At 41.4% G+C, this 19590-nt stretch overlaps 1 protein-coding gene and 1 long non-coding RNA gene across 6 annotated transcripts in view; one reads left to right on the top strand and one right to left on the bottom strand.

The window, feature by feature from the left end:
- ZNF638 (zinc finger protein 638) overlaps positions 1 to 7893 on the bottom strand; it is a 153491-nt gene extending 145598 nt beyond the window's left edge. For 3 of the 5 annotated variants that reach the window (XM_032291782.1, XM_032291781.1, XM_032291780.1), the window contains exon 1: positions 7737 to 7893. In XM_032291782.1, coding sequence (XP_032147673.1) covers positions 7737 to 7852 — 116 coding nt within the window. In that variant the 5' untranslated portion in view covers positions 7853 to 7893. The remainder of the gene's footprint in view (positions 1 to 7736) is intronic. The other 2 variants (XM_032291783.1, XM_032291784.1) reach the window with 1 other exon arrangement.
- Positions 7894 to 8477: 584 nt separating this feature from the next.
- LOC116560446 lies at positions 8478 to 19292 on the top strand. Its single transcript, XR_004272974.1, has 2 exons — positions 8478 to 8618; positions 19053 to 19292. It is a non-coding gene; the product is annotated as an uncharacterized LOC116560446 (long non-coding RNA).
- Positions 19293 to 19590: the final 298 nt, after the last annotated feature.

Genomic DNA, 19590 nt, shown 5'->3' on the forward strand with positions numbered 1-19590 from the left:
AGGCAGAAGCATAAGTGAAAGCCTATTTATTAAACTGTGGGGCCCTATTCACAGAGCACGCCTGACTACTATGCTCTGAAAGTCTCACTTGCAAGCTTGGCCCATGGCTGGTGTCCAGGAACTTTGATTTCAGGAAGGTTTCCACCATTCCCTAACTGATAAGAGTGGCTCACTGTGCCTAAACAGTGTAAAAATGTAAGAATAGTGGTTTATGCGGAGCACCTGATTTCCTGCTGGGAGGCAGGAATTTTGGCAAATGCTAGGCAGAGGGTGCCTATGTGACCTGCACCCAGTTGTAACCTTGGGCACTGAGTCTGAGGAGCTTCCCTGGTAGATGACATTTCACGTGTGTGGTTACAAACATTCAGCACATCCTGGGGAACTCCACTGAAAGAGAACCAGAGTGCTTGTGCCTGGTTTCTTCCAGACTTCACTCCATGTACCTTTTCCCTTTGCCAATTTTGTTTTGTAACCTATCTCTGTAATGAGCCATAGCTGTGAGTATGACTATATGCTGAGTCCCATATGTCCTCCTAGTGAATCACTGAACCTGAGGGTGGCCTTGGGGACTCTCGACACATTCCCCTTCCCTGACCCTACTCCCAGGATTACAGCCTACACTGCATTGCCCTGAAAAGCCAAATAAAGAGAAAGAAAGACTACAAAAGGCAGAAACAATTAAGGAAACAAAAGAAAACTCCAAACATAAAACTTGCAATTAATATCTTTAAAAAGATATGAAAATATATTACACTCATAAAACCAGGATGCTTTGAAAATAAGAAGAGAACAAGAAACAGCTCTATAAAATTAAAAATATGATGAACAAAATGAAATACTGAACAGAAGGCTTAGAAGAGATACTTGAAAAAAATCACCCAGAGAAGGCAAAACAACAAAAAGAGAAAAATGAAATATAAAAGAGAGATGATAAGAAAATTAAAGGATCAATCCAGGTGGTCTAAAATCTAACTAAAGAAAAAGAAAACAGAATACATGGAAAGGAATAAATTATTAAAGTTCATCAAACTAGGGGAAAATGGGAGAGGTCTTCAGGTTAAAATGGCCCATCAAGCACAGAGCACAACGAATGAAAAAAGAATCACACCAGGGACACAAAATCATAAACTTTCAGAAAACCAGAGAGAATATACTAAAAGTTTTCAGAAAGGGAAAACAACCCATATAAAAAGAAACAGGAAACTTAATGATATCAGATTTCTTAACAGCAACACCAGCAGCAGACACAATAGAATTAAATCTTTAAAATTCTAAGGAAAAACTTAGACTTTATACTCAGCCAAACTATAATTCAAATGTAAGGGTAGAATAAAGACATTTCTAAGACATGCAAGGACTTAGAAAATTTATCTTTTCTTAGAAAGTAACTGGACTAAGTATTTTAGCAAAATGAGGAAACCAGATTCATCATCTAGGTAACAGAGGGTCCAAATTAGGAGAAATCTGGTGAAGGAAAGTCCCAGGATGATAGCTATGCAAACCCAGACAATTTTATCTTCTAGGTCCTCTATTCAGAGTTCACTTTGACTATCAAATTTTTAATTTCATAGAGCTCTTTCTTGTTTTCCTTCTTCTTTCTTTCTTTCTCTTTCTTTCTTTCTTTCTTTCTTTCTTTCTCTCTCTCTCTGTCTCTCTCTCTCCCTCCCTCCCTCCCTCCCTCCCTCCTTCCTTCCTTCCTTCTTTCTTTCTTTCTTTCTCTTTTATGGTTTCTTCTTATAGCAACCTGTTCTTATTTTACAGGTGCAATCTCTTTTCTTATCTCTTATCTCTTTAAAGATATTAATTTTTAGTTTTGTTGCAAACCTAGAACCAGACCAGATTAGAGTATGAAAAATGGGAGCAATAGGAAGGAAGCGTTAAGGAAAAAATGGCACTGATAAATCCTTGCATTTGTTGGCCCATTTGCTGGCATTGTAGCATTTGGAAAAAATTAACCATAGAATGAAAGAAAATTAAGTAAATTAGTTTATCATTTGCAATCTACTCATCTGACAAAGGGCTGATATCCAGAATCTACAAAGAACTAAAACAGATTTACAAGAAAAAAACAAACAAGCCCATCAAAAGTGGGCAAAGGACATGAACAGACACTTTACAAAAGATATACATGAGGCCAAGAAACATGTGAAAAAATGCTCATCATCACTGGTCATTAGAGAAATGCAAATCAAAACTGCATTGAGATACCATCTCATGCCAGTTAGAATGGCGATCATTAAAAAATCTGGAGACAACAGATGCTGGAGAGGATGTGGAGAAATAGGAACACTTTTACACTGTTGGTGGGAGTGTAAATTAGTTCAACCATTGTGGAAGACAGTGTGGCGATTCCTCAAGGACCTAGAAATAGAAATTCCATTTGACCCAGCAATCTCATTACTGGGTATATATCCAAAGGATTATAAATCATTCTACTGTAAGGACACATGCACACGAATGTTCATTGCAGCACTGTTTACAGTAGCAAAGACCTGGAACCAACCCAAATGCCCATCGATGATAGACTGAACAGGGAAAATGTGGCACATACACACCATGGAATATTATGCAGCCATCAAAAGCGATGAGCTCGTGTCCTTTGTAGGGACATGGATGAACCTGGAAACCATCATTCTCAGCAAACTGACACAAGAACAGAAAATCAAACACCGCATGTTCTCACTCATAAGTGGGTGTTGAACAATGAGAACACATGGACACAGGGAGGGGAGCATCACATACTGGGGTCTGTTGGGGGCGGGGGGAATAGGGGAAGGACAGCAGGGGGTGGGGAGTTGGGGAGAGATAGCATGGGGAGAAATGCCAGATATAGGTGATGGGGAGGAAGGCAGCACATCACACTGCCATGTATGTACCTATACAACAATCTTGCATGTTCTTCACATGTACCCCAAAACCTAAAATGCAATTAAAAAAAATTAGTTTATCATTTGGCTCAAAGGCTAGTCATGTTTACCTGGTCACAATAATACAAAACCTAACTACAAATTTAACAAAAAATTATGATAGAATCTAAATTGGGAGAATGGAAGGATATAAAATAAAAAGAGAATAAAGAGTTAAATCCTCACATTATCAATTATTAATTTATAAAAAAGTAATACCTAAAATACTTAAGTCAAGAAGTGGTTATAAAGTATACTTTTTAGAAAGACAGAGGTAAATACTAGAAGAAAAAGTTAAAGTACTTGAAAGTGTTAGACATGAAAGTGCTTGCCTTCAAAGAGAGAAACAGAGTAAGGAGAAATTAACAAGTGTCTTGTATTTTTGTGGTAAATCTTCAAGAACTGCTTTATTTGTTCAATCATGTACATGTATTACTTTGACTTTAAAGAAAAATTTTTTTTTTTTTTTTTTTTTTTTTTTTTTTGAGACGGAGTTTCACTCTTGTTACCCAGGCTGGAGTGCAATGGCGAGATCTCGGCTCACCGCAACCTCCACCTCCCGGGTTCAGGCAATTCTCCTGCCTCAGCCTCCTGAGTAGATGGGATTACAGGTAAGTGTCACCATGCCCAGCTAATTTTTTGTATTTTTTAGTAGAGACGGGGTTTCACCATGTTGACCAGGATGGTCTCAATCTCTTGACCTCGTGATCCACCCGCCTCGGCCTCCCAAAGTGCTGGGATTACAGGCGTGAGCCACCGTGCCCGGCCCTAAAGAAAAAAATTTTTAAATAATTTAATGATTATTTAGACCAGAAGATTTTACAACACCTTACCTCATGCTTAAGTATTCTAAGTGATTTCTTTTTGACACAGCAGGGGTGTTGTACCCAATATCCCAACCACAAAGAAAACTCTTACTTTGTCTCTTCAAGGTCCATCTTCTTTTCTTTTTCTTTTCTTTCTTTCTCTTTTTTTTTTTTTTTTTTTTTTTTTTTGAGACAGAGTTTCACTCACTCTGTCACCCAAGCTGGAATGTACTGAGTGTAATCTTGGCTCACTGTAATCTCCCCCTCCCAGATTCAAGCGATTCTCCTGCCTCAGCCTCCCAAGTACCTGGGACTACATGCATGCACTACCACGCCTGGCTGATTTTTGTATTTTTATTAGAGACAGGGTTTCACCATGTTTGCCAGGTTGACCTTGAACTCCTGACCTCATCAGGTAATCCAACCACCTCAGCCTCACCAAAGTGTTAGGATTACCAGCAGGAGCCACCGCCCCCACAGGCTATCCTCTTTTCTTTTATTCTCTTTCTTTGCTAATTACTTTTCAGGAAAAGAAAAAAAAAAAAAAACTTTCATTGAGGAAGTTCTCTGTGTATTGGTAAGAAAAGATCTCTCTGCCGGGCACGGTGGCTCAAGTCTGTAATCCCAGCACTGTGGGAGGCCGAGGCGGGTGGATCACGAGGTCAAGAGATCGAGACCATCCTGGTCAACATGGTGAAACCCCGTCTCTACTAAAACTATAAAAAATTAGCTGGGCATGGTGGCGCGTGCCTGTAATCCCAGCAACTCAGGAGGCTGGGGCAGGAGAATTGCCTGAACCCGGGAGGCGGAGGTTGCGGTGAGCCGAGATCGCGCCATTGCACTCCAGCCTGGGTAACAAGAGCGAAACTCCGTCTCAACAAAAAAAAAAAAAAAAAAAAACATGAAAAGATCTCTCAGATACATTTTCAAGTGGAAAAAGCAGTGGGAAAAAACTGCAAATACATATAAGAAGGGGAAATGTAAACCTGTTTTCACTTTCATATGTATAAAATATCCTGGAAGGAAAAGCAATAAACTAACAATAATGAATGATTACCCAGGGCATGCAAACTGTCAGAATGAGAAATGAGAAGAAGAGAAATGAGAAAGAGGGAGACTTTACATTGTATATCTTTAAAAAATTTTTTTATTTATTTTTTTCTTTTTTTATTTATTTTTTTCTTTTTTACACCCTCTGAAACTTTTAAAACTTTTTAATTTTTAACACTGTGAAATTATTGTCTACCCAAATAATTTTTATTAAAAAATTTAAGTCATTTCTTTATCTTGGTTCAAAATTCAAATATTTTCAAAAATTATTTTCAGAAACTTGGGAAATAATGAAAATAAAGAAAATGATACTCCAAAGATCCCATCTTCCCAGAAGCAGGGGAAACAAAGATACTTTACTGATTCAAGCTGTGAATCCTGTTACCCAAGAGAACTTTGGTAAAGATTACAAACTGTAAAATTTTGCACATGTAAGTCAGAAGTGAGGGGACTGAACGTTCATACAAAAACCACAGCTCCTACAAGAATGCAGTAAGGAAAATGTTGAGGCCTTAGCTGGGGGGAGGGGGTGGGAGGGCAGTGCTTTTAGCAATGGCACATCACTGAGAGATAACAGAAAGACTAACGTTATCAAAACTTCACAATTTTCATGCCATTTTTAAAAATCACAGCATTTAATGTTAGTGGTCATGACATTCAAAATCACTAAAGCATTTTATCATCACATCCATTTATTGAAGGAGAAAATGCCATAATATTAATAGTTTCTGGTGGTGCTGACATTTCAATGGAGAAATAAAGTTTTAATACAAACTGTAAGCCCTCCTATCCATCCACACACACCCAGAATTGCATATTTGACACTATTAACACCATTCCAAATTTGGAACCCGGGCGTGTCGTTGTGGATGAAAGCAAACCTAAGCAAATTTGGGGAAAAATAATTCTTCAAAATTGATGACCAAAAACAAAATAAGAAAGCTCAAAACTTATTTAGAAAACAAAAGTGTCAATGTACATTCAAATGATTATCCTGTTGTGGAAAATTATTTTAGATGACATATAGCAAAATCATACAATTCACCAAATCATTATGAACACAAGGCACTTTTTAAAATGAGCAGTCCCCAACAAATTCCTTAAACCATTCTATTCTCATAAATCAGCACTAAATAAGTTTTCCTGGCCACCAAAAAACTTCCCCGGAGGCAAAAGGTATGCAAGCACTACATTTTGTAGCTCCTCTTCAATATACAACATTAAATACAAAGACACTAAGAATCCCCACAACAATGGACTAGAAAACAATACTCAAATCCTTGAAGCATATGTAAAAGATTCACAGAAAGGCTAAATTAGGGATGCTTTTTGATTTTACAAGACAATTCACAGTAGCACTGGCAATTTTTAAAAAAATTTAAAGTACTTAAGTTTTCCCTAGTTACTGAATAGAGCAGCATTACTTTCCAACATCCTAGTAAGAACAATTACAGTATTCTACAATCCCTCCATATGCCTTCATTTTTAAAAAATCCATAGTCTTCCAATCCTCAGAATTCTGGCCGCAGAGGATAAGTTACAGCACCTCTTTCTCAAGCCAGCAATCCTTTTCCTAGTCCTTACGGGGTAAGAAATAGGCACTCCTTTTCCAGTCAAACTAACCCAGGGGCCTGGGAAAGGGCAAAGCAAGCTGAAACAATGTCACCAGAACTTGGACCTGGAAACCAGAGCCAAGAAGGATGACATAACACCAGAGTGTTCCGCTTCTGCAAAATGTCTATCATTCTCTCCACTCCCGGAGGCTCTCAGCAGCTCACACAAACGCCACAAAGATTGGGAGAAGGCAGTACAGCACTGGTATTCATTTGCATCAAGAAAGAGCAATTCGCTTCATTATTCCGAGCGTCCGTCGCAGCCTGCTCCATCCAAAGGACCGGAGGCAGACTCAGGCAAGAAGGATGAAAAGAAATAGCTGATGCTGCTATGAAGTGACCCCCAGATGGGGACGTGAGCAGTGTCCCTTGTGACTCTCGGAACATCCAAATCGCTGCAATAAACAGCTGGGCCAGCAGGACAGCCTCTCCCACGCTGGGGACAGCCCGAAGCCCGCAGCACTAGGGCTGACTTTCCTTCCGATAAGTGGATGGGAGCGGGGGGAGGGGGGCGGGGGGGCCCGAGTTATTTACACCACTCCTAAGCAAAGTGGAAAAACAAAAACAAAAACAAAATCCTTCAAAACTGATGATTCAAAACACAGTGCGTGGCTACTCTATTCTTCCGTACTATGAGAAATTTTTTTTCTTTCTTTTTCTTTTTTAGGACCACTGCAGCTGGGTCGGGCAGTAGGGGAGAGAGAGTGGATTAACTCTGAGGAATTTCTCTCATGAAAGAAATCTATTATCATACAATAAGAAGCTCAAAACTTATTATTTAGAGGGGGTAGGGGGTCAATGTTGCATTCATATGACTACTCTGAAATCAAAAACTATTTTTGGATGAGATAGAGCATATTATGCAATTCTACAATGGTAATATTTTTTTTAACAAGAGTAAGCTTTAAAAACAGCTGGAGCTGGTCCAAGCGATTTCACCGACACAGAAGTCACGTTGCGCCCCCTCAGCCCACAGCTCCCAGATACCCTGCAGTGTGAGGGATCATTCAAGAACCGCCGTCTCCCCAGACCCGTGCGCACAGCGTGGCGCGTCCACTGAGCCGGCACAGACTCGCCGGAGGCGCTGCCACTGCGAGGCCGAGACAAGTGTCCGGGAGAGCGCCGGCCGGGCCAGGCGTTCTGCTGCTATTCGCTCATCCACCGGCACACCAGCCCATGCAACTGAGCGCTAAAGACAGGTTTGGGGAGTGACAGTCACGAGAGAAATCCAGACCCCAATCCCGCGACGCGGGGACGCCAGTGTGCGGCGCCCTGCTGGCCCGCCCCTTCCTGCCCACCCACCTCCAACTGCCCCAGAGCAAGGGCGAGGGCGGGAGGTACGGGGCAAAGACAGCGCTTACCGCTTCAGCGGGTCAGACACCTGCGGTGCTCCGGCAGTCGCGGAATCCGAGCTCGGCGCGACAGCCCGGGCTGCCGCCGGGTTGGTTCTCCCCGCAGGAACGCCGTCCCGGGGCATCGCAGACGGCGCGCGCGAGTCTCTGCGCGCCCCACACGCCTTGCACGCCGCCGCTTGAGCCTCAGGGCGCAGGACTCCGCGCGGCGGGGCCCGCCTACCCCCGAGCCAGCCAATGGACACCGAGCGCGGGAAGCCGGGGGCGGGCCGCTCTGCCGCCGAGTAACGCAGCAGGCTCCGCGGTCCTACGCGCACGCCCTTCCGCAGCACCCGGAGCTGTCTGGGATTGGGGGAGCACCTTCCTCAACTAGAAGGTCTGTGAAGCCTAAGGTATTCGGTACTGGCTACTGCTTTCGTGGGGGTCTTTCTGTACTTTTTAAAACTAATAATTTCTTCGCCCGCTGTTTACAGAACACCTACTGAGGGCCAGCCATAGTGCTTGTAAACATGGGAATGAGAAAAAGCTGGCCGGGCGCGGTGACTCACGCCTGTAATCCCAGCATTTTGGGAGGTCGAGGCGGGCGGATCACAAGGTCAGGAGTTTGAGACCAGCCTGGCCAACATGATGAAACCCTGTCTCTACTAAAGATACAAAAATATTAGCCGGGCGTAGTGGTGGGCGCCTGTAATCCCAGCTACTCAGGGGGCTGAGGCAGGAGAATCACCTGAACCCGGAAGATGAAGGTTGCAGTGAGCCGAGATCGCAGCACTGCACTCCAGCCTGGGGAACAGAGCAAGACTCTGCCTCAAAAAAAAAGAAAGAAAAGAAAAAGCTTCCACTTTCGAAGATCCCCCAGTCATTCCGGTGGATGAGCAGATATGAACACAGGTAAATTAGGGCAGCCCACATAAGGCACATTCCAACATCAAAAGACAAGTAGCAGAGGCGCCTGCCGGTGGTCCCAGGGTGAACCTGTTTTGAATTAGGACACACCCCAGAGAACAGCTCCTCTATTTCTCTGTCCGCTTCACCTGAACCTGGCAAAGCAGGCACACAGGTAGGAGTCCAGACAGGTGACAGACTATTTTCTAATTTAAGGAACACAGAAAAAGGAACAAGGGAAAAATTCTGGAGGATGAGGCAGGAGGCTGCAATGAGTCATATTCGAGCCATTTCACTCCAGTCCAGTGTCTGAAAAAAAAAAAGTTTTGTTGTGATGTGGGGCAGGTTGTGGGGGATGAGGAGATTTCGGTCAGAGGGCAACTAAGAGATTTGTTACCGTAGAATTCTGGGGGCCATGATTCGCAATGGAGAACAATCCACATTCGTTTTCTTCTTCAACTTTTATTTTAACTTCGGGGATACATGTGCAGAACATGCTCATTTGTCACATAGGTATACATGTGCCATGGCGGTTTGCTGTACCTATCAACCCGTCATCTAGGTTTTAAGCCCCACATGCATTCAGTGCTTCTCCTAATGCTGTCCCTCCCCTTGCCCCCAACCCCCAACAGACCCCAGTGTGTGTTGTTCCCCTCCCTGTGCCCATGTGTTCTCAATATTCAACTCCCACTTATAAGTGAGAACATACAGTGTTTGGTTTTCTGTTCATGTGTTAGTTTGCTGAGGATGATGGCTTCCAGCCTCATCCATGTCCCTGCAAATGACATGATCTCATTCTTTTTCGTGGCTGCATAGGATTCCATGGTGTATATGTACCACATTTTCTTTATCTGGTCTATCATTGGTAGGCATTTGGGTTGGTTCCATGTCTTTGCTATTATAAATAGCACTGCAATAAACACATGTGTGCATGTGTTTTTATAGTAGAATTATTTATATTCCTTTGAGTATATACCCAGAAATAGGATTGCTGGGTCAAATGATATAACTGGTTCTAGATCCTTGAGGAATCACCACACTGTCTTCCACAATGGTTAAACTAATTTACATTTCCACCAACAGTGTTGTGCAATCTTATTTCTAAGTTATTCTGGCCCATTGGCCTATGTGTCTGTTCTTGTACCAGTACCATTCTGTTTTGTTTACTGTAGCCTTGTAGTACACCTTGAAGTTACGTAGTGTGATGCCTCTAGCTTTGTTTCTTTTTGCTTAGGATTGTCTTGACTATTTGGGCTCTTTTTTGGTTCTGTATGAATTTAAAATAGTTTTTTCTAATTCTATGAAGAATGTCAATGGTAGTTTAATGGAATTAGCATTGAATCTACAAATTACTTTGGGCAATATGACCATTTTCACGATATTGATTCTTCCTATCCATGAGCATGGAAAGTTTCTCCATTTGTTTGTGTACTCTCTGATTTCTTTGAAAAGTGGTTTGCAGGTCTTGAAGAGGTCCTTCATTTTCCTTGTTAGCTGTATTCCTAGGTATATTTTTATTTTTGTAGCAATTGTGAATGGGAGTTCATTCATAGTTTGGCTCTGCTTGCCTATTGTTAGTGTATAGGAATGCTATTGATTTTTACACATTGATTTTGTATTCTAAGACTTTGATGAAGTTGCTTATCAGCTTAAGAAACTTTGGGGCTGAGACAATGGGGTTTTCTAGATATAGGATCATATCATCTGCAAAAAGATAATTTGATTTCCTCTCTTTCTGTTTGAATACACTTTCTTTCTTTCTCTTGCCTAACGGCCCTAGCCAGAACTTCCAAAACTATGTTGAATAGGAGTGGTGAGAGAGGGCATCTTTGTATTGTGCTGCTTTTCAAGGAGAATGCGTCCAGCTATTGCCCATTCAGTATGGTATTGGCCATGGGTTTGTCATATATGGCTCTTATTATTTTGAGGTGTTTCTTCAATACCTAGTTTATTGAGAGTTTTTAACATGAAAGAATGTTGAATTTTGTCAAAGGTCTTTCTGCATGTGGTTTTGGTCTTTAGTTCTGTTTATGTGATAAATCACATTTGTTGATTTTTGTACATTGAACCAACCTTGCAACCCAGGGATGAAGCCTACTTGATCGTCATGGATAAGCTATTTGATATGCTGCTGAATTCAGTTTGCCAGTATTTTTTTTTTTTTTTTTTTTTTTTTTTTGAGACAGAGTCTTACTCTGTCACCCAGGCTGGAGTACAGTGATGCAATCTCAGCTCACTGAAGCCTCTGCCTCCTGGGTTCAAGTGATTCTCCTGCCTCAGCCTCCTGAGTAACTGGGATGACTGGTGTGCACCACTGGACCTGACTAATTTTTTTGTTTTTTTAGTAGAGATGGGGTTTTGCCGTGGTGGCTAGGCTGGTCTGAAACTCCTGACCTCAAGTGACCTGCCTGCCTTGGCATCCCAAAGTGCTGGGATTACAGGCATGAGCCTCCATGCCTCGCCTAGCTTGCCAGGATTTTATTGAAGATTTTTGCATGGATGTTCATCAAGGATATCGGCCTTAAGTTTTCTTTTTCTGTTGTGTTTCTGCCAGGTTTTGGTATCAGTATGATGCTGGCCTCATAGAATGAGTAGGGAGAAGTCCCTCCTTTTCAGTTTTTTGGAATTGTTTCAGTAGAAATGGTACCAGCTCTTCTTTGTACCTCTGGTAGAATTCAGCCGTGAATCTGTCTGGTCCTGGGCTTTTTTGGGTTGGTAGGCTATTTATTACTGCCTTAATTTCAGAACTTATTATTGGTCTATTCAAGGATTCAGTTTCTTCCTGGTTCAGTCTTGGAAGGGTGTATGTGTCCAGGAATTTATCCATTCCATCTAGACTTTCTAGTGTATGTGCATAGAAGCATTTATAGGATTCTCTGATGGTTGTATTTCTGTGGGGTTGGTGATGATATCCCCCTTATCTCTGATTGTGTTTGATTCTTCTCTATTTTCTTTTTTATTAATCTAGACAGTGGTCTTATTATTTTTTTCAAAAAAAACAGCTCCTGGATTTATTGATATTTTTTTGGAAAGGGTGTTTTATGTCTCTATCTCCTTCAGTTCAGCTCTGATCTTGGTTATTTCTTGTCTTCTGCTAGCTTTGGGATTTCTTTGCTCTTGGCCCTCTAGTTCTTTTAGTTGAGATGTTAGATTGTTAACTTGAGATCTTTCTAGCTTTTTGATGTGGACATTTAGCACTAAACATTTCCTTCTTAACACTCCTTTAGCTGCATCCCAGAGATTCTGGTACGTTGTCTCTCTGTTCTCATTAGTTTCAAAGAATTTATTGATTTCTGCCTAATTTTATTATTTACTCAAGAGTCATTCAGGAGCAGGTTGTTTAATTTCCATGTAGTTGTGTGGTGTGGAGTCAATTTCTTAATTTTGAATGCTAATTTGATTGTGTTATGGTCTGAGAGACCATTATGATTTCAGTTCTTTTGCATTTGCTCAGGAGAGTTTTACTTCCAATTATGTGATCAATTTTAGAGTAAGTGCCATGTGGCACTGAGAAGAACGTATAGTCTGTTGTTTTTAGGTAGAGATTTTTGTAGATATCTATCAGGTCCCCTAGATCCAGAGCTGAGTTCAGGTCCTGAATATCTTTGTTAATTTTCTGCCTCAATGATTTATGTAATATTGTCAGTGGGATATTAAAGTCTCCCATTACTATAGCATGGAGTTTAAGTCTCTTCATATGTCTCTAAGAACTTGCTTTATGAATCTGAGTGCTCCTGTATTGGGTGCATATATATTTGGGATAGTTAGCTCTTCTTGTTGCATTGAACCCTTTACCATTATGTAATGGTGTTCTTTGTCTTTTTTGCTATTTATTGGTTTAAAGTTTGTTTAGTCGGAAAGTAGGATTGTGACCCTTGCCTTTTTCTGTTTTCCATTTGCTTGGCAAATTTTCCCCCATCCCTTTATTTTGAGCCTATGTATGTCTTTGCACATAAGATGGATCTCTTGAAGAAAGCATACCAAAGGATCTTGGCTCTTTATACAGCTTGCCATTCTGTGTCTTTTAATTGGGGACATTTAGCCTATTTACATTTAAGGTTAGTATTGTTAAGTGTGAATTTGATCCTGTCATCATGATGCTAGCTGGTTATTTAGCCAACTTGTTTATCTGGTTGCTTCACATTGTCACTGGTCTGTGTACTCCAGTGTGTTTTTGTAGTGGCTTGTAATGGTTTTTGATTTTCATATTTAGTGCTTCCTTCAGGAGCTCTTGCAAGGAAGACTTGATAGTGACAAATTCCCTCAGCATTTGCTTGTCTGAAAAGGATCTTATTTCTCCTTCACTTATGAGGCTTAGTTTGGCAGGAAATGAGATTCTGGGTTGGAAATTCTTTTCTTTAAGAATATTGAGTATTGGCGACCAATCTCTTCTGGCTTGTAGGGTTTCTGCTGAGAGGTCTGCTGTTAGTCTGTTAGTCTGGTCACCTTGGTAGGTGATCTGGCCTTTCTCCTAGCTGCTCTTAACATTTTTTCCTTCATTTCAACCTTGGAGAATCTGATGATATGTGTCTTGGGGTTGATGGTCTCATGGAGTATCTCACTGGGGTTCTCTGCATTTCCTGAATTTGAATTTTGATCTGTCTTGCTAGGTTGGAGAAGTTCTCCTGGATGACATCCTGAAGTATGTTTTCCACCTTGGTTCCATTCTTTCCATCTCTTTCAGGTACCACAGTCAGTTGCAGGTTTGGTCTCTTTACATAATCCCATATTTCTTGGAGGTTTTGTTCATTCCTTTTCATTCTTTTTTTCACTATTATTGTTTGCCTGCCTTATTTCAGAAAGATAGTCTCCAAGCTCTGAGATTCTTTTCTCCCCTTGGTCTGTTCTGCTGTTGATACTTGTGATTGCGTTGTGAAGTTCTTATGTTGTGTTTTTCAGCTTTATCAGGTCTGTTATGATTCTCTCTAAACTGGCTATTCTGGCTATTAGCTTCTGTATTGTTTTATCATGAGTCTTGGTTTCTTTGCATTGGTTACAACATGCTCCTTTAGTTCAGCAAAGTTCGTTATTACCCACCTTCTGAAGCCACTTTTGTCAATATAGCTATCTTGGCCTCAGCCCAGTTCTGCGCCCTTGCTGGAGGGTGTTGTGGTCATTTGGAGAAGAGGCACTCTGGCTTTTTGAGTTTTCAGTGTTTTTGCATTGATTCTTTCTCATCTTTGTGGGCTTAACTGCTTTTGATCTTTGAGGTTGCTGACCTTTGAGTGGGGTTTTTGTGGAGTCTTTTCTGTTAATGATGTTGTTGTTTTATTTGTTTGTTTGTTTTGCTTTTAATAATCAAGCCACTCTACCATGGGGCTTCTGTGGTTTCCTGGGTTTTGCTCCAGACCCTAGTTGCCTCAGTTTTTCCCGTACTTGGAGTATCACCAGTAATGGCTGCAAAACAGCAAAGATGGCAACAAGCTCCTTCCTCTGGAAGCTCCATCCCAGGGGAGTACTGACCGGTTGCCTGCACCAACACACCTGTAGGAGGTGGATGGAGACCCCTGTTGAGAGGTCTCACCCAGTCAAGAGGAACAGGATCAGGGACCCACTTAAAGAAGTCTGGCTGCTTTTTGGTAGAGTAAGTGTGCTGTGTTGGAGGGACTCTTTCCTATCCAGATCATTTGTATCCTCCAAAGTCAGCAGGCTGGAACAGCTGAGTCAACCAAACCACAGAGAATGCAGCTGCCCCTCCACATAGGAGCTCCTTCCCAAGGAGAGATGAGAGCTCTATTTGTAGAATCCTGGCTGGAGTGTCTGAAGCCCCTGAGGGGAGATCCCGGGTAATAAGGAGGAATGGATCAGGGTCCTGCTTAAAGAAGCAGTCTAACCAGAATCTAGCAAGGCAGCTATGCTGTGTTGTGGAAGACTCTTCCTCGTCTGGATCATTTGTATTGTCCAAAGCCATTAGGCTACTACTAGTCTACTACTGAACTGCAGAGATGGTGGCCACCCCTCCCCCCACTAGCATGGCTATAATCAAAAAGATAGATAATAGCTAGTGTTGGCAAGTGTATAGACTGAATTGTATCCCCCTAAGATTCCTGTGGTGAAGCTCTGGCCCCCAATGTGATTGTATTTGAAAATAGGCCCTTTAGACAAGTACTTAAGGTTAAATGAGGTCATAAGGGTAAGATCCTAATCCAGTATGACTGGTATCTTTATGAGAGAAGGAAGAGACACCATGGATATGTGCACAGAGAAAAGGCTATGTGAGGACACAATGAGAAGGCAGCCAAGGGAAGAGCAACCAAATTTTCTCATACCTTGATCTTGGACTTCTAGTTTCCAGAATTATGAACAAATACATTTCTGATGTTTAAGCCACCCAGTCTGTGGTATTTTGTTTGGCAGCCTTAGCAAACTAATACAGCAAGAATGTGGAGAGATTGGGACCCTTATATACTGTTGGTGGGATTGAAAAATGGTACAGCCACTTTGAAAAACAGTCTGGTAGTTACTGAAACAGTTGAACATAGAGTTACATATGACCCAGCAATCTCTGGGATAATGAAATGTTGTAAAATTGTGGTGATAGTTGCACAACTCTGTGAATATATTAAAATTCATGGAATTGTACACTTTCAATGGAGGAATTATATTTAAATACATCTTGATAAAGATGTTAAAATCAATACTCAGATTTTACTGAACAAGGGTCAAAGTATATGTGTAGCTCAGATGTGGTGGCTCATGCCTGTAATCCCAGCACTTTGGGAAGACAAGGCAGGCAGATCACCTGAGGTCAAGAGTTCAGACCAAAGCCGGGTGCGGTGGCTCAAGCCTGTAATCCCAGCACTTTGGGAGGCTGAGGCGGGTGGATCACGAGGTCAGGAGATCGAGACCATCCTGGTCAACATGGTGAAACCCCGTCTCTACTAAAAATACAAAAAATCAGCTGGGCATGGTGGCGCGCGCCTGTAATCCCAGCTACGCAGGAGGCTGAGGCAGGAGAATTGCCTGAACCCAGGAGGCGGAGGTTGCGGTGAGCCGAGATCGCGCCATTGCACTCCAGCCTGGGTAACAAGAGCGAAACTCCGTCTCAAAAAAAAAAAAAAAAAAAAGAGTTCAGACCAGTCTGGCCAACATGGTGAAACCCCGTCTCTACTAAATACAAAAACTTAGCTGGGTGTGGTGGTGCATGCCTGTAATCTCAGCTACTTGGGAGACTGAGGCAGGAGAATCTCTTGAACCCGGGAGGCAGAGGTTGCAGCTGAGACTGTACCATTGCACTGCAGCCTGGGTGATAAGGGCAAAATTCTGTCTCACAAAACAAGTATGTGTATAAATAGTTCATTCATACATGAAGAAACTCAGAAAAGTTAATTTTGGGGAAATTATTAGCCTTGCTGCAGTGCTAATTGAAAATTACAAAAAAGAATATTGATGGAGTTAAATTGATACAATTATTTATTAGAACAACTGTTTTCAAGAGTGCTATAGCAAAGCACACGATCTATGAAATTTTCAGCTAATAATCTACATTTGGGAATATAGTCAAAACTTTTCAAATACCCAATAATTGGGAAGATACGTAGATACAATAATTGGGATTAAAGTAGCAAACATGGGCTATATTATAATAATAAATGGAAAAGTATATATAAGATAATGAGAAAAGTAGAATACTAATTAGTTTGCAAGTGCTGATGACTGTACATAAGTAAGGCTACATTGTTGAATATAATGAAGATAAATTAGTAAGACATGGTACCAGAATTCCTCTTAGGGAGAAAAAAAAACCTATCTTCATTTGAGAAAATACCCTGATAAACTGTTTCAGGTATAAAATGAGACTCTGAAATATGGGTATGAGCAGAAGCCCTGGCAACACAAGAAAAACTGCCCTGCCTAAACACTGAGAGAAATTAACTTTTGCTCCCAAGAGAGAGAAAAATATAAAGTGATAAGAGATGAGCCAAGCAAGGAGGAAAGGGGAGAGACAAGTCAAGGGGAAAAGTCTGGGTGGTACATAGAATTAAGGAATAATGGGGAAAGAGTTGAAAAATTGATTTTATAGAACAAGAGTGTCTAATACATAAATATAAAGTTATTTTTCTAAATCTTAAAATCTCACGAAAGCTTTTTGTGAATGGGGTTTTGTGGAAACTGAGGGAAAGGCTGATATTGAGGTGGTTGGAACAGTGAAAAGACAATGCACATGGAAGTAGGGGCTTGGGGGTAGAAGGGACAGATGAAAATAAGCCCCTCAGAAATTACTGGTAATCGGACAGGCGTAGCAGCTCATGCCTGTAATCCTAGCACTTTGGGAGGCTGAGGCGGGTGGCTTACTTGAATCCATTAGTTTGAGACCAGCCTGGACAACATGTTGAAATCTCGTTTCTGCAAAAAAATTGGCCAGGCATGTTTCTATAGTCCTAGCTACTAGGGAGGCTGAAGTGGGAGGATCAACTGAGCGAGCAAGGTCGAAGCTGCAGTGAGCCAAGGTCATACCACCATACTATAGCCTAGGTGACAGAGAGCGACCATGTCTCAAAAAAGAAAGAAAGAAAGAAATTACTAGTGATGGTAATCTTTGAAGGGCTATGGACACCCAAATTGGATGTCTGGGACGACCTTATTTAGATTGCAAAGAGAAGGGAGGCTCTAGCTGACATTTTCCTTACATAAGGATAAGAAGATAACATGATGTAAATGTAGATATTTTAACTTTATGGTATGAATTTTTTTTAATTGCATTTGCTCTAACAACATTGATTCCCATTTACTAACTAAAACGGAATGAATGGATCCTGGTTAAGCTCCTGCCTCAGTGAAATCCAGCGGACACGATTCAAGTGTACCTGTATGATGAGTAGGAGAAATGGAAATGAATCTGTAAAATGTAACAATTTATGCTCACTGTCTCTTAGCAGTGAAGTTGGAAGGAATCTAGGTGAGGCCATCCAAATTTGGAGAAATTATCCTTTTTTTTTTTTTTTGAGACAGGATCTTACTCTGTTGCCCAGTTTGGAGTGCAGTGGTGTACACACAGCTTCCCGTAGCTTTGACCTCCCAGGCTCACTTGATCCTCCCACCTCAGCCTCCTGAGTAGCTGGGACTATAGGTGTATGCCACAATGCCCAGCTAATTTTTATATTTTTTTTTTATAGAGATGAGGTTTTGCCATGTTGCCCCGGCTGGACTTGAACTCCTGGGCTCAAGCAATGTGACCACCTTGGCCTCCCAAAGTGCTAGGATTACAAGCACAAGCCACCATGCCGCGCCAGGAAAATCATTCTAGTGTATTCTATGTTGAAGTGTTACTAGAGCAAAAATATGATCAAATGTTCAAGAAGGGTGGTATATAAGAAAAATTCAAAAGAATGAATGTGTAAATGACACTCTCAGGGAGCATTTAGAAGTTATTAATTGCCCAACTCCAGAATTCATGACTTCCATTGATTTGGCCAGAGGAGGATTACTAAACAGCCCTGATGGCAGGTCTGTGGCACAGGGCCCAGAACTGATTTTCCCAAGGTTATAGAGCAAGCCAAAGGGTGAGTTGAAAATAGAACTGTACCTCACATTCTCATGCGGCTATATGATAACTTGTGTACTGTCAGCAAAGAGTTGAGGAATGAATGTCCTGGAGAGGTTAGCATAGTTTTATGGCTAGAGGAGTCTTGCTCAATAATTGCAAACGTTACTTGACAAGAGCAAATGACCTACCTAATCTTATAAACAGTAACATTCTGGGCACTTAGGCAAAATCTTCAAAGAAAATAAAATGCCTGTTTGACAATTGAAAAAGAATTTTAAATGCACAGCTTTTAAATTTTAAATACACACTTTTGTAATGCTTAAGCCTATAGTCACCTTCAGCCTTCCCCACTAAAGACTAAACTTTCAAGTGGTGACTCCTCAACTCTGTAATATCAGCCAGCTTATAGGATCTTGCAGAGTGTCTAAATGTTTTCATAAGTGTGGATTTTCTAAAGACTAAGTTTCTAAAGACTAAGTTTCACTGGTAACTTTCTATAAGTTTCCTTACTGAATTAACAGAACTACAAAGGAAAATGGGAAAGTCTGATAGTTATGACTTTAACTAAATTTAGTGGCTCAGCCACTAAATTTAGGTCTCTAGGTAGCCAGGCTATGGAGAGATCGTTTACCTAGCTGTGATGCGTATACCTGGGGATGTTTTAGGAAAACAACAAAAGCTAGGTCCACTATTATGTGACTGTTCTCTAGGGTGGCTTCTTACACTATACTGATCTATTCAATAGAGAGCTTAAAATTTTATGTTTTCAGGAGTGTGTTCATCCCATTCCCACTTTTCAGAAAGAATTTTTAAAAGTGATTTCTCTATAAATGGGCTAACACTTTCGGTCCAGCCCTAAGTGAGACTATCACAATCACAGGAATTCTTGACTCCTGGTTTCCTCGCCTTCAAATACAGAGCTACACTGTTACTGCTTCTGATCTGTTCTTCAGAGTCATGGTCCTGACCAGAAAATAACATCTAAGTGTACAACAGAAGAAAGAAAACTAGAGGTCCCACAACTATTTCTCAGCAAGCTGTCACTGACTGATAAACTGGTGATAGAAGTCAGCCCTTCCATAGCATAACATTATAACTGAAAGTATCTTAGAGGTCCCATAAAAAGCAGGAACTACAGAACTACTTGGACAAAATGTATGTCAAAATCATCCACCAATAAAACCTGATGTATTAGAAATGTTGCCTTGGCCGGGCGTGGTGGCTCAAGCCTGTAATCCTAGCACTTTGGGAGGCCAAGGCGGGTGGATCACGAGGTCAAGAGATCGAGACCATCCTGGTCAACATGGTGAAACCCCGTCTCTACTAAAAATACAAAAAATTAGCTGGGCATGGTGGCGCGTGCCTGTAATCCCAGCTACTCAGGAGGCTGAGGCAGGAGAATTGCCTGAACCTAGGAGGCGGAGGTTGCGGTGAGCAGAGATCACGCCATTGCACTCCAGCCTGGGTAACAAGAGTGAAACTCTGTCTCAA

This window comes from Sapajus apella, unplaced genomic scaffold (genome assembly GCF_009761245.1).
Source record: "Sapajus apella isolate SASKATOON/1434 unplaced genomic scaffold, GSC_monkey_1.0 scaffold26, whole genome shotgun sequence".
Lineage (NCBI taxonomy): Eukaryota > Metazoa > Chordata > Mammalia > Primates > Cebidae > Sapajus > Sapajus apella.